At 42.2% G+C, this 15,593-nt stretch overlaps 1 protein-coding gene across 1 annotated transcript in view; it reads left to right on the forward strand.

Moving 5' to 3' along the window:
- Nucleotides 1-12,795, forward strand: part of NIPAL2 (NIPA like domain containing 2) — a 49,632-nt gene extending 36,837 nt beyond the window's left edge. Inside the window, 6 exon segments of the mRNA XM_058814861.1 lie at nucleotides 194-290; nucleotides 4,637-4,772; nucleotides 7,115-7,203; nucleotides 9,004-9,067; nucleotides 10,377-10,471; nucleotides 10,784-12,795. Coding sequence (XP_058670844.1) covers nucleotides 194-290; nucleotides 4,637-4,772; nucleotides 7,115-7,203; nucleotides 9,004-9,067; nucleotides 10,377-10,471; nucleotides 10,784-10,878 — 576 coding nt within the window. The 3' untranslated portion in view covers nucleotides 10,879-12,795.
- Nucleotides 12,796-15,593: the final 2,798 nt, after the last annotated feature.

Here is a 15,593-nt window from a genome sequence, read left to right on the forward strand (position 1 = left end):
TAAATGACAACAGTTGTTTGATGGCTCAGTCAACTGTCAATAGATTTTTCTTTTTAGCATAAGATATTTTATAAAGCCATTCTTTGCTTTGAACATATAGAGCAGCTAAAATGAATGTGACATCTCAAAGACTTTGAATGAAGCATTCATTACATAGTTTCACAGCTCTAACTTTCTTTTCTTTTATTTTCAGATTTTAGAAATTCTAATATTCTGCATTCTCCTCTATTTTTACAAAAGAAAGGCTGTGAAACACATCATGGTTTTGCTAATGATGGTAGCTCTACTGGGTAAGAACATATTATTCACTTTAATGTTCCTGTCTGTTACTTAATAATTCCTTGTCACTCCATCTCTCCAGACACTTTAGATTAGAGCCATTTCAAAGCAGTGTGCTTGAAGAAGAGTCATTGAAACATTTCACATTATTTTTACTGCGGTCTCTTTCTGAAGGGAAAAGATGATTTTTAAACATAGTTTCTATGCTTATTGCTGGGACTATTTCTTTTTACAGATACCCTCAAATTAATATGCTATGTGTAATGATATTCTGAAACTTGTTTTAAATAAAACTTTACGTTTTGATCCTGGGAAAGTGGACTATTCAAAACTTTGCTTTGGAGAGCAGGCTATGAAAATTGGTTCTTTAAAAGAGAGCAGCTGGAGACCTTCTAAGTGCTCTGTAAACAAGTGCAGTGATATGCTGTGGCTGTACTACAACTTCTAATTATCTATGAATACTTGCATATGCAACATTTCATATTTTACCACCTTTCCTGAAGAAGAACAAGAACTCAGTGGACCACTGAAGTTTGTTTTCTATCATTGTCACCACAATCAATAACCAGGGAAAATACAGGAGATAATTTTATTGGCATCTTTCAATAAAATTAAACTTGAATCTATTTTGAGACATGTCAGGAGTTCATCTCTAAAGCTCCTATGCTTGTAGGGTTACATCACAAATTTTCACCACCCCATGTGACAAATTCTCCTGTCCTTGTCTTGTCATTTCTCCATGACACCCTCATGGGACACAAGTCTTTGGTTGAAGTGAAAGGTGCCATCGAAGTCAAAGGTTATTTTTTCTCTGATTTCAGTGGGTGCAAAGACTTGCAGTCTGCAAAGACTTACATTTCTAATGGAGATGACCATGAGGGTTTTTGATAAAATAGAATTTCACTAAAGTTTGCCAGGTACAAAGTTTGGATTTAACTGAATGTAAAAACCCTCACAGATTTATTAACACCCTCCCTTCAGGGTAAAAAACCCTGAGTGGTTTCTTTCTCAGCTAAAAACTCAGACTTTGAGAAAAACTTTTTGGGGACAGTCTTCCTATGTCAGTTTCCCAGCCCTAGGACTATTAGGATCTGTAGGTCTGCACAAGCATTGCAGGATTTCCATGCTCCCTGCATGAGACAGAGATGGAAGAGCCCCCAGAGCCTTAGGTCTAATTGCTGTTGGTTTGGAGGAGGGAAGTGTGAATGTGGCTGTCCCCAGCTCCTGGCACAGATCAGTGTGGCTGTCCCCATCTCCCAGCACAGATCAGTGTGGCTGTCCCCAGCTCCTGGCACAGATCAGTGTGGCTGTCCCCATCTCCCAGCACAGATCAGTGTGGCTGTCCCCATCTCCCGGCACAGATCAGTGTGGCTGTCCCCAGCTCCTGGCACAGGTGAGTGTGGCTGTCCCCAGCTCCTGGCACAGATCAGTGTGGCTGTCCCCAGTTCCCAGCACAGGTGAGTGTGGCTGTCCCCAGCTCCTGGCACAGGTGAGTGTGGCTATTCCCAGCTCCTAGCACAGATCAGTGTGGCTGTCCCCAGCTCCTGACACAGGTGAGTGTGGCTATTCCCAGCTCCTAGCATAGAGCCTTGGATCTTTGGCAAAGCTCTCCTGAGCTGCTCTGCAGCTTCCAGCACAGCCATGAGGAGTGTGGAGCACTGTGCACTCCTGAGCAAAGGTCCAGCAAGTCCTGGACCGGGTCCAGCTCCTCCTCCTGCATAACTGGAAGCCTGAAGGTTTCCAGATGTGTTCCTCCACACCACTGCTGCAGTTGTGGGCTGGCCCACCGTGATGCTGCCCCGAGCAAGCCCTGGGGGAGCTGGGCAGTGGTTCTGGCCAGCCCTGCTGCCTGTGCCCCGTGTCCTGCCAGCCCCGGTGGCAAAGGGACACGAGGGACACGTGGAGTGGCAGCAGGGCTGCAAACCCATGCCCTGGCAGGCACTAACTGCAGCCTGCTGCTCTGCCTGAAACCAACCAAAAATACATTTTCAGCTGGGGGCTGCTGAGGTTTTTGTCGGCTTATGCAACCTGAGGAAAAATGTGTCATTGTTTCTGCTCTGTTAAAAAAGACACAAATAAGCAAATCCTGGTTCACGGGACCTTCTGAAATACTGACATTTCCCTTGAGCATGAAACTCAGAACTGCATCTGACTGGTTCCTGCAGCTGTCCTGGAGCCTGGCAGTCCCCACAAATCTGCGCTTGGAGCACTCTGGTTGGTCTCTGACCTTTCTGCTGAGTGAAGTGATGGAGGAGCTGGAAAATTGTCCAATACTTTGCCTGTGTGTGACACAGGCACTGCCCTTGCAAGGCCTTGCCTGCTGCAGGGGTGAGTGCTCACAGAAGGTGAAATAGTCCTGCTGGAGTGTTCATACTCCATGATGTAAATTAAAGATGGAAAGGTTTCTTTACAGAGAGGGCAGCCTTGTGTTTCACTGCATATGCAAGCTACTCTCACCATCAAGAAAATACAGAGGTGATCACAAAATCTGATGAAGTTTTGCTTAGTACAATTCTACGGATTCTTTTGGCGAGAATCATCTTACCTCATGTATACACTCAGTTATCATAAATTTGGGGAAAACATTTCAGATTATAGTGGGATTTCAGAGGTTTCTGCCCTAACAGCTGGAAAGTGACATCATTTGTCACACTAGCTTTGAGGAGAGCTCATTCTGACAGAGAAAACAACTCCTGGGTTTGAAACTTGTTTTGGAGTTACTTTACTGAAAAAGATAATTTCACTTCTCAAAGAATAGAAACCAACCAACCAACCAAACCTCCTGGTGCTTTCATTTCTGTCTTGTTAAAATTTTAAGGTGTGGAAACTGGCCTTCCATCAGAAAAAAAAAAAAAAATTAGCAATCTTTACCCTTAGCATGACAATGCAAAACACTAATTTTTAACTGTAAGTGTTCTTTTAAAATAATAACTTCCCCGTATTAGAGTGCAAATCTCAGTTTAATGTTGATGTCTTGTTGGGGCTTGAGTGTATTTTTGACTTTGTATCACAACATTTGCACCACTGCAGGCCAGTGTTTGACCTCTGCTCAGTTTTACAGCTGTGTTTGTTAAAGCACTTCACCTGTTTCCATTACAGAGAAAGAAGTGAAGTGCTGGGGGGAAAGGTTGTCATGAAAACAGTGAATTTCATGGTCATTAACAGGATCATCACAGGATGTATGCAACTCTTAAACTCCCTCTGAACTTTTGGACTTTCTATAAGAAAAATGCTTGCAATCAAACCCTCAAACATGCATTCATTCTTCTTCCCCCTCCTTTTCTCCCAACCTTTGGCCTGAACCTTTTGCACAGCACAGGTCTCCTTGCCAATCCAATGTTACAGGAGGATGAATCAGACTGAAATCCAACACTCCTCAGCTCTGCACTGGGGTGGAACTGGATCTCAGCTGGGGGATGCTGCTCCTGACAATTAATTACCTTTCTTCAAAAGTCATCTCTGCAGCCTGACTCTTGAATTTTTCAGGGTTTTTTGAACTTGTTACATTTCATTTGCAGTAATCACAGACTTCTTGGGTTAGTTTCCACAAACCAAGAGCTCCAAAAGGAAATCTAAAGTAACTCTTAGCTAAACTCTCAGCCCCTTTTCTGAAAGATTTCTCTTGCAAAACCTCTCTGAACTGGTGACATGTATAAAACCCATTGCTTGCTGTCTGAAATTTGTGGTGATACAATGGTAGTGATTAAATGGATTGACAATACACTACTGAAATACTCTTTCTGTGGGATAAATCCAGTAAATGGTCTCAAGAGCCTGGCTCTTGAGATGAAGTGCAGACCCCTGTGTTGTTTGTCTGCTCTTCATATATATATAATGCAAGGGGAGATTTAGGTGCTTTGGGATGTGATCCCAGAAATCAGCTTTGTCCAACTCCTGTTTCAGAAGAGAAATCCTGAGGACGATGAGTTATTTGAGGCTACCACTGACACATGCAGGCTGCTATAAAGAGGCATCCTAACTGCTTTGAGCAGATAGCCAGACCTCTCAGATGTCTCCTGAATGCTGTAATATGGGCTCCAAATTAGCTACAATAAAGTGTGTGGAGCTAAATAAAGTATTTGCTGAAGATGTGGAGGCTGTTGTACCACCTTCAGCTGGGAGCTCAGTCTGCTAAAAAGGCTTAAAGGCAAAACACAAAGTGTACTTGGATCTAAGGCCACTGAGCTTAGACAATAGCTTAGCAAGCATTTATCAAATCATACACTTGTTTTAGGTGCCCAAGTCCTTCCTCAGTCTTATCTTAAGTGATCAGCCCTGTGGCTCATCACATCCCTCAGTGATGCACTGAAGTGCTAATCTGAGTCCTGCCCTGCTAATCTCTTCCCTTCCCTTCCAGCATCCCTGACTGTCATTGCTGTTAAGGCTGTGTCCAGCATGATAGCACTTTCTGTGAAGGGGAAAATGCAGCTAACTTACTCCATTTTCTATATCATGAGTATTTTAATGGCAACGTCTTGTGCTTTCCAAGTCAAGTAAGTGAGATTCCACTTACCTACTAACCTTCATGCATGTTTTATCTGACAGTTTTATTTGGTACTGATAATGATTCCAGATACAAGTTGCAAATTAAGGCAACAAATTTTGGCAGAGCCCTGACAGATGCAAAAATTGCCTCCAGCTGGTTGTATTGTTTATTTAAACTTTATTTCTTAGTTTGTAATTGATTGTTATGGACACCACCTCCTCTCATTATCACCTTCAACGAGGTCTTCCCAAACTTACTTATCTAGTTTTGGTACAGGTTTTAACACACTAAGTGAAATTTATGCCTATGTAGTCGTTTGGGGGTTACTTTTAGAAATCTTTATTGCTGAATAATCAAATGACAGTGATTATCCTCATTATCCATGTCTGTTCCCCAGCTTTATGGCCCTAGTCAGACTGGAGAAGGGAGTGAACCCCAACTTTCTCCCTGCCTCTGTTAAATCTGCATGTTGCACTTTGCTATCCTGCCCGGCTGTACCTTTCAAGTTTCCCCTGCAGGCCTGTGGTCTGTGGAGTGATTGGTTTGTGCTGCCTGGGCAGATTGCTGGGGGTGGCAGCACGGTAAAATATGTCTTGCAGCTGAACAGAGGCTGTTCCCTTTCTGCCTGTCCCTCTGCTTCTGGTGCTGATAGCAACCTTCAGTAATCTCATCCAGACTGCTCCAGTGTGAGCCTGAGTAGTTCCTTGCATGATTATTTTCTGGTAGAAAAGCCAGCCCAGATTTTTCATGGCAGAACATACCATTCCCATGTGGAATCAGAAAGTCCATGCATTATTATGCACTGACTCTCCATGGCTGACTCAGGAACTCCCTGGTAACAGATTATAAAGTGATTTACATCCAGCTTGTCTTCGCTGGGAGAACAGCTCAGGGCATTTACAATAGGAAATAAGAGCTTGGTAAATAAGAAGCTGCTGAATTAACCTCTCCATCTTGTAATTTTTTTCTTTCCCTCTTTTGCTGGCCAAAATTAAAGCAGAAGTGAATGTGCCCATTTAATTCTGTGGGCTCAGCATCCCTTTCTCTCTACTCTTTTAGATTCATTTTCTAAGAGGGACAGTACTGTCAGTCTAAATTTTTCATTTTATTTGTTTGCTCTCTTATTTTATATGACTGTCATTCATTAGCTGAGAACAGCCTGTGCTGCAACAATCTCCTGGATCCAACACGGGGCCTTGCTATCACTGATTTAGTCCCTGTGACCAAGTTTGTTGCAAATGGGAGAAAATAATGAGGTGTTTTCAATGACTTCAAAATCCTGACTATCCTGTGGATATGTAGGATTTCTTTATTTTTAAAGCACCATGGAGACTGTTCAACAGTTGCTAAAATAACCACGCAATTATTTTAATGGCTAAAACAGATCCAAGCTTGGATTTTTACTGTGCGCGTATATTGCACCAGAGAAATGTTCAAGTGTGGTTCTTTTTACAGGCTTGAATATAGTCTGCAGACTCCTGATTTTTCTCTCTGAAATGACCATTCACATAACAGAATATCTACAGGTGCATCCACGATGTCAGCTCATGGTTCATCTCTCTGTGGGTGAATGGTGATAGCTGTGGTCTCTGTACAAGTGGGTTAATGGCTTTTTGCAGATTGTGCAGGCTGCTCCCTGGCCAGTGTCTCAGTCCTGCAGGTCTGTGTGCAATGCATGCTCCTGAGGTCCTGCACACTCCTGCTCATGGCTCTGGTCAGAGGTCATGTTGCCTTTTGGAACAGCAGGGCTGAGAGTTTCCAACCCAAGGAGCTTGAAGCCACCTTCCTAGACTTTCCCTGCAGGACAGGGTTTCTGAGTGTGATTGCGTGGATAAACATACAAATAGGTGTTTCTGTCAAGCTGGAGTGAGCAGTAGCAGCAATGTGGACTTCAGCAAAGTGAAACAGTTCCTACAAGAACTCACATGTTCATGTCCATGATGGCAATGTACCCTTACACAACCTGTTTGAATTAGAGCAACTTGACCCTGGCTGCTTGCAGGCAGCACTGCTTCCAAGAACCAATGCAGATCATAAGCAATAATACCCCAGCATTCCTCCCTTATCTGTGGCAGAAAAAATTTTTCCAGCAATGCTTCAAAAATATGTCCATTGAAAACCTGTGGCCAGAAGAATCCATGCCAACCTTCTTGCTTTCACCTATTCATTTGTACTCTGCAGAGTCAAAACCAGAAAGTAAATTCAGTATTTGTATGCTGTCCAGGGCTACTTGCTGTTGTGGTAAGAAATGGTCACAGTTATTGTTAAACTGACAGAAAGTGGCCTAACCTGACTTAAAGTGCAAGGGATCTCCTGTAGGCATGAGATACAATAATGCTTATCTTTCAGGTTCTTGAATCAAGCAATGCATCTGTATGAAGCAACAGCAGTTGTCCCCATTAATTTTGTGTTCTTCACCACCAGTGCCATCATTTCAGGTTTGTTTCTGACCTTCTTCCTCTACAGAAAGATTTTTTAAACATCAGGTTTTCAAGAATAGGAACCCTGTGAATAGAAACCCAAACCTGTCATATTTGTCTTCATAGAAATAATTTTTTCCTAAGCCATAGGTGTTTAAATTCTGAAAAATAAATAAGTTCACAACTTCTGAAACAAGATAAATGGTAGGGTGTTAGAGCTAGATCATCTTTAAGGTTCATCCCAACCCATATCATTCTATAATTCTATAAAAATAATCAAATTCTAACCTTTCCAAAATAGATTATGTGTGATTCACTGTACCTTGCTGGCTTACTAGAAGTACCTGCATTTATCCTAGCCTCATACTGACATCCAGTAAATGCATTTACCATGTGCACACCAGTCTCTCCCTATACGAACTGGTAGAGTAATTTTAACAGCCTGGCAAACTACTCAAATGACAACCAGCTGTGCTTCATAGTAGTTAGCGTATATTCCATTTCAGAAGGTGGAATTCTGGGTTAAGTGAAGGAAATAAAATGACTACAAAAACTTTTTAAGCATTTAACATTTTATTCTGGGTGAGAGCTTTGAACTCAGCATTGTTAAAGAGGGACTGCAAATCTTGGAAATGGTGTGCAGCACAAGAACATGAGCTGGGAGGACGACTAAGATGCTGTATCAGCAATGAGCCAAAATGATCATGTTGTTAGAACATTTATGACTCATTTTAACACACGCTGGGGGCTTTCCTGTCATTGCTGTGCAGGAGTTTCTCATGCAGAGCTGCCATTAATGAGAAGGGGAGTTAGCTTCACACACAGATTGCCTCAACACCTGTGTTAGAAGAGACCTACACTTTGTGACCGGGAAGAAACTTGTGCCAAAAGGGGGTTGTGTTCCTGTGACCATATGGGGAATTTGGCCTGGTGCCTCCTTATAAGATCAAGTACCTATTCAGGAATGGCTTAATAGCTTTGAGAGTGGATACACATGCATTTGCACCAGGTTAGTTAAACCACTGTAGGGCTTAGGAAAGCAACCTCTGCTGAATCTTGCTGGGGTGCTTGTAGTAGGTACTGGTGTCATGATTTCCCCATCCCTAGTTAGAGCCTTTGAAGACACAGTCACACTTCAGCTGCACTGGGTCCCACTGGCATTTCTAAGCAAAGCTGCGCTCATCAGTGGTTTAAAGCTAATATACTTGGCTGTTAATAGGGGCAGCTGAGATCCAGACACACATCTGGTTCTGTCACCTCCACTACAGAGGTGCTAATTCCTGGAAGAGGGGCGACCAGAAAGACCTAGCGATCCCTTCAGCCAGAAAGATTTGGCAAACTTGGCTGCTGGAGCCTTTCACTTGGAGTAAACCTCAGGGACACAGTTAGTTATTGAAAATCTGTTCCCAATTGGAGTTAAGATGTCCACATGCTCTGCTGGAGGAGCTTAATGAAGTCCATGAAGAACCTCTCAGCTGTATTGGTATGTCGCTGCTTGTGAGTAAGACCTCGAGTTTGACCTGCACAGAAATTGCTGCTGACAATGCAAAAGATACATGCATCTGTGCAATTACTAACCCAGCACATGTTGCAGCCTGATTGACTAAATCTTCTCCAGCCCTATGCAGTATATTGAGAAAGCCTAGATTATGGAATATAGGACACAAAATTAACACATCACAATGTGTATTAATACTTTATTTGGGATTTTTTTTTTGCTCCGTTTAAGCATGACACTTCTCCTGACCCTCCCAGCTGTAATTCATATCACTTGGAAGCCAGTCAAGATCTGCAATTCTTGTTTCTGTCACATTCCAGGGGTCGTATTTTATCGGGAATTCCAAAGTGCAGCTTTACTGAGCGTGTTCATGTTTCTGTTCGGGTGAGTGTATCAGCCTAAAATCTGCACTAAGGTTTGTACTGAAACAGCACTGCCTTGTGCAATCTCTTCTTTTCTCAGTAAGGAGAAACCGCCTTGTTATTAAAGTATTATGGAATAGCCATTATAGTAGGATAAAAAAAACATTAAAGGAAAGATTGATGTCTGTGCTTTGGGAGTTTGGAGGCCTGGCTTTGAATCCAAATATGCAAAAATGTGAGACACTTGTGAACTACTAATCTCATGATGGAATGAAAAACCAGCATCATCTGTTCCTTCAGCAGGAAGGAGAAGTCACTGCTCTCCACCAAATATCAAATTATAGGGGGTGCTTTTACAGCTGTGAGACATCTCCTCCCATGTTAGCTTCCCCTGGTGTGTCTGGCTGGTTTTTCCTGCCCCTAGGCATGGGCAATTATATGAGCTGCTTGCCTACAAGGCAGTACTGTAGTAACTCTCCCCCATCTGCCTGTGTCAGGAAAGACACAGTGTGCCTGCAGAAAAATTCAGAGCATGCTAAATATCTTTTTGAAGAATGGCCTAGGTGTTGTGAGAGCAGAAACATGGGTATCAGCACCACAACAACTTTTGGGAGAGGTGACAGTAATAATAATGGGCACAAAATGTTTAAAAGATCTCCTAGAACTGCTGGAGATGTCTTGCACACAGTGCTGTCAAATAAATGGGGCCGATAGCTACAGACATCTTCATCTTCTGCAGCTGGGCTGGAGTAGGTGCACACAGCCACTATCTTGTCTGACTGCTGGAAAGGACACAAAACATGGAGATGAGCAACCATGTATTTGGCAGCTAGGAGTTAGGGGTTGTGTGTCCAACACACAGCAGAGAGAAGATGTGTCCAGCCGTAGCAGTTTTTCACTGTTCCTGGCTTACAGCCTGCTCCTGAGACATGCAATCAAACAAGAAAAACAACAGAGATGTCGACTGTCCGCAGCCAGACTGAGCTGTTAATGAAATTGCACATGCTAGAATGCTAGCTTGGATGCTCGGGGAAGATTTGCTCAGGGATTCAAATGTTGAGGTCTCACACCCACAGGCATCTGATTAGGTATATATTGCTGGAAGTGTAATTTTGGCTCTGGAGTCTTTGGAACTGATAATAAAGCTTCAGGAGGCAAAACTAGACTGAAAGAAGCCCAAAATAAATTTACAGAGCTTCCAGGAAGAAGTGTTTCTTTATAAACTCAGCAACTTGGGTTTGGAAGTCCTTGAAAAAGAAACATGGAAAGAAATTCTCATCTCAGTGGCACACTATCATTAGAAACAGTTCACTGTATCTGTTATTTTGCAGGTGTCTCCTGTCTTTCCTTGGTGTGATTATAATTGCAAGAAATAAAAAAGAGGAGCATTTACAAATCCCTTTTATTGACTGTGGACATATTCCTGGTAAGTAGGGCTTTTTTTTCTGTCTCTGTTTAAATGAGGTATCAGATAATGGGATGACCTAGGAGAATTGAGTCACAAATATGCTCTAGTCATATTCAATAAATATACTGTTCACTTGATTTCTATTCCTGTTCCCAACAGATTTTTCAAAGAATTTTTCAGGGTTTTTCCAAACTATTGTTGCAACTAGTCAAATGAAAACAATGATTACTGGAGCAAAGAATGTTTAAATGATGGATTGGTGGGGAATATGTTTTATTAAAATTCTTCACAAAGTTGTTGTTTTTTCCTTCTCTCACCACATTTCCTTAGGAGAAAATCTGACAGGCAAAATACAACCAGATTCTCATTGTTCATGCTATGGCACACTGAATAAGGAAGATGACTTGGTGAAAAGGCAAAGCTGAAAGAAGAGAGCACTTTACATGCCAATTAACAGGAGGAACACCACTGGAACAAGGATCAGTAGCACCTTTTTATTGAACATATTCAAGTATACATTGAACTCCTGTGTGTTGATGAGACATAGTATTATTTAATCCTAATTAATTTATCCCATTATTGTATCCTAAAGATAAAGGAAGCCTTAACAAAAACCAAATCACCATTAATGAAATGGAATATTCTTCTAGTATCAATGCCTCTTGAGGACATTTTTAGATTTTAATTGCTTTTAAATGCAATGAGCACAGAACAGGATTATAAAAATTCCCCTTTGGAACTCCTCAGATCTGTGTAAATGTTTAAAGACAAATGTGAGAAATTAGAATTTTTTAAGTGATTTCAAAGTATTCTGCTATATATAATCCCTTTTAAACCCTTTCCTTCCTGTTCAGGAGTCAAAACTGTAAATATATATGAAGTATAAACAAATAGAGTTGTATCTACTAAAAAAGAAAAATAATTTTGTATTGGGTGTGGAACAATCCTGATTATCTCCTACCATCAGATAAATTCTCTTATCCTCCAAGGAAATGAGTACTTGTGTGAGCAGTGGGACGATAATGTTTGCCATGACCACAGGCACGTGGGCACAGGGATACATTTGAGGTGCCCAGCCCAGGCAGGATTAGGGTATTGTACTTGACATTTTACATCCTCCCAGAGGAGTCCTGTGCACTGGGCTGTACTGGGGTGGGCTCTAGGATCTCTTAGCACAGTCTGGCCTGAGTTTTAGCTTTTGTTTTCAGCAAAAGAAGGTTTTAGCGAAGAAAATGCATGGTTCTTCAGAGGAAGTGGGGTAGCCAGGGTTCCTCTCTTGGTATGTCTTGGAAAAATACCTCTACAAAAGTAGGGCAACTCCTGTTAACACTGGTAATTCTGCATGAGGAAAGGCTGTAAAAAACAGGACCACAGTCACGGTAATTGTGCAATTTTCCCTTAATTAAACGGTTGTGTCTCCACACGGATTTGAAGAGCCAGCAGTGACGGCAACAATGACAGTACAGGCTTTGTGTTCAGATTTGGGACATCTTGGTGTCTCTTTGTCTCAGTATCCCTTCAAAAAAGTTTCTTCAAGGAATTCCTCATGGGTGCACTTATCCCTGTGCGGTACCATTGATCCACCTCAGCCAGCACAGGGGTTTTGGTCACATCCCCTGCATAAACAAATGAAAGTGCTCTTGAAAAATGTTCATGTCTTGTTTTAGGATTGAATTAAGCTGCAGTCATGGGTAGGGGCACTAATGGGTAGGGGCCATAGACTGTGTGTACTTTGTTTCAGGTCTAGTTTTTTTCCCCAAGTAATTGTTTATTTAATTTTCAGCTGAAGATCCATAAGACAGTTTCATTCCAAATGCTGCAAAGCACACACAGAGCTGCAGCATTTTGTCTGCAGCAATGTCCCTGTGGCATTTGGGGACTTGTGGAGCTGTTTTTCAATATGGGGCTTTTCCAGCAGACACAGGACAAGACTCTGTGTCCGCACCTTACTTGTACCACCTGCTTGGCTTGGCCTTCCTTTCCTGCCTAGCATCTTGAGTTCAAGTTTCTAAAGATTAAAATAAAAAAAGCACATGACTTTTACATGCTTTCTCCAGGGAGTAAGGACATGCCTGTCTTACTTTTGCAAGCCAAATTTAAGCTGCTTGCTAAGTCTCAAGTGAGAGTATGTGCTAAAGATGGAATTAAGAGGCCTACAGGTTTTCATTCTGTGACCTGGGAAACAAATGGGTGAAAGAATTTGGTATTGTTGCTTTTTTAAATTAATGGCCTTGGGCATCCTTCTGAAATCTGTTTTCATGGCTCAGGAGGGCTGCAGGAGGTAATAGAGGTTACCAGGTGTAGGATTTTCTCTTTAAAGCAATAAATCAAATGTAAAAATCTGGGGCAAAAGTTATTTATTTTAAGTTACTGGATTTCTTCTTGAACAATGTTTTTTTTTTTTTCTTCCTATGGGTTTATTAAAAAATTATTAGAGTTCAAGTGTTTTATTTTATCTCTGGTGTATTTCAAAATAATTTGTGGACCAAAACACTGGTAGAAATTATGTGCAATTGAAATTTGTGATTTGATATGATCCTTGAGATGTTAACATATTCCAACTAATTAATGTATTACAGGATTGGAAAAACTCAGTTATGAGAATTTGTTACTGCTCTGCCAAGAAATGAACATGACTTGTTTCAAGAATCAGTTTCTAACCAGTGTTATTTTCAGATTCTGTTTGCCATATTTAGGTTGCAAACACCACAGACAAATGCCTGCTAAAAGAAAAGCCTTTGCGCTGGAATAAAACAACATATCTGGAGCCCTTCTCCTTAATAAGGAGTTCTTTTTTTGCAGTGCTTTTCCTGACATCAAAAATATGGGCCAGATAAGCTGCAAAACTTGTGCCGGCAGACTGAATTTTCCTGAACAGATCCTCCATGGGATCTGCAGAAATCAAACCAGGAGAAGGTGTGGTAGGCAGGCAGTGTCTCACGTGGTGCCTCAGGCTCCAGTTTGGGATTTGTGACAGACCAGGACCAGCAGGACTCATTTAGTGCTTGTTCCACTGCTGGTCACGCTGCAGCAAGAGATGAAGTATTAACTGGCCAGGGGCCTGGAAATGGGAGCTCTGGAGCAGAGCAAGACTGTTTAATTTTTGCTGTAAAATATCAGGATTCATTTACCAACAGTTTCATCTGGCAAACAATAAACTTTGGACTGGATTTGTGTGTTTGCCCCTGGGAGGGGCCTGGTGTTCACCTGGCGGGCTGGTTCCCTGCTACTCGCTCCAGCCCAGCTTTTGTCAGACTCACATTTTGCATGGAAGGGCACTGGTCACCTAAAACCAAAGGAAAGAGGACAAACTTTATAAGGGTTTGAATTTCTGTGCTTTGAACCTGTGGTTTCATACACCTGGCAAGCTGCTTGAATGGATCAGCACTGCCAAAAGGCTCATCCTCTTTTTCCCAGCTCTGAGGTGCTGTGGCTTCCTGGGGCCAGTTCTGGTCACCCATCCATGTAGAAAGCATCTGCATCCTTCTCCTTGCTGGGGTGGCTCTCTGAGCTGACCCAACCAGACTGGAACATGTGATGGGACAGATGTGAAAAGGGGGAGAGGGAGTGAGACCTCTTTTCCTTCGGGGGAACCATAATATTATTTCTCTCCATCTGAGGAGATTCTCTATATGCCAAGCATTCTGCTAAGATCACTCTTCTTATATCACCATGCCCCAAAAGCAGCTAAGAGCTTCCTGAAAGTCTCTTAAGTGCCACACTCACTGGCTTGTGTATATGGAGTGATGAATGGCCCCAGGTGAGGCTAGGATAGCAGCTTGTGGCAACCAGCAGTGTCCCAAGGTCAGCTAAAAGCCCGGACACATGTCTGACTATAAAGGATTCTAAGGGCTAATTTTTTTATTTTCAGTGATTGTTTGCAATAAGGTGTGTAAACAGTGCTGGAAGGATGGACTGAAAGGTCTTCTATACTCAAACTGTTCTCAGCCATGCAATATCTCCTTCCAGGCCTCTTTATGCAGGATCGATGGTTGCTTGCAGAGAAAAATCTCCCTTTTATAACACTGGGGTGCAGATGATTAGACTGAGCTGTCTGTCAGTGTGCCCTTTTGTTACTGTCCTCTGAGGCTTGACATTTTTCTTGTTCAAATTTGTTTGTTCATTCCTTCTCCAGAAATCAGCTGGACTGTGTTAGCAACTAGCTGAAAGGAGATAGAGGCTAAGGACCATAATTGTTACTGGAGAGCCAAGCTGGAAGATTTACAAACCAAGGCCATTTTAGGAGCAAAATATAGAGAAATGTTTAGTGGTCTCCATTCTCAAGAGTTTGAGAAATCCTGAGTTTTTGGGTTCTGGGATAGAGTCAGGGACATCAGTGAATGAATAGTGATTTCATATAATTTTGTTGTGGTTTTAGTTTGGGTTTTGCTTTTTTATTTATTTCCCACCAGTTTGGGAGTGAAGGATGATTGTTCTCTGCCTAGAGAAGCAGGGAGGAAATACAAAATTCCCTTGGCAGATGGGACATGCTTCAACCTTTTGAAGCTGGGGAATTTGTAGAGGCACCTCCCAAGCACCTGGCTGATGTAACCATTTAGTTATGACATAAAAGGAGACAGCACTGGCAAACAATCACTACATATTTAGCACTCCTGACCATGTAGGAAGGATCCTTGTCCTCTTGCCATGTGCTAAATGTGTTCAGAGCACATGTAGCCAATCTGGCCCCTGGAGATGCACATAAACATATTTTTGAGACGGGGATGCCTTGAGCCTCATATCAATGCCTCTTGGGCATGTACTGTCTTTGATGCAGAGCTCTTGCAGGGTCTTCCCTTTAGGGAAATTGGACAGTGTGATATGTATACAACACAGGTTGCTCTGATAAGAAGATACAGTACTGCCAGAATATTCCCATCACCTGGGAAGTGTTTCTAGAGAGTGCTCAGCAAGGAAGTTGTGTAAACCTGCAGTCTTGGATTACATTCCCTTTACTTTCTGCTTACCACAGAGTAAGCATGGACAGTTTTGGTATCCATAGAATCTCAAGAATCTCCAGGCCTAAGTAAAGGATTAGGTGGCTGCTGAGTAGGTTTTTTTATTTAATCTAAATCCCAGTTTCACAGTTAGGCCCCTAAAGCTTGTCCAAGACTTTCAAAGTGCATTTCATAGTACAAAT

Source organism: Ammospiza caudacuta, chromosome 1 (genome assembly GCF_027887145.1).
Source record: "Ammospiza caudacuta isolate bAmmCau1 chromosome 1, bAmmCau1.pri, whole genome shotgun sequence".
Taxonomy (NCBI): domain Eukaryota; kingdom Metazoa; phylum Chordata; class Aves; order Passeriformes; family Passerellidae; genus Ammospiza; species Ammospiza caudacuta.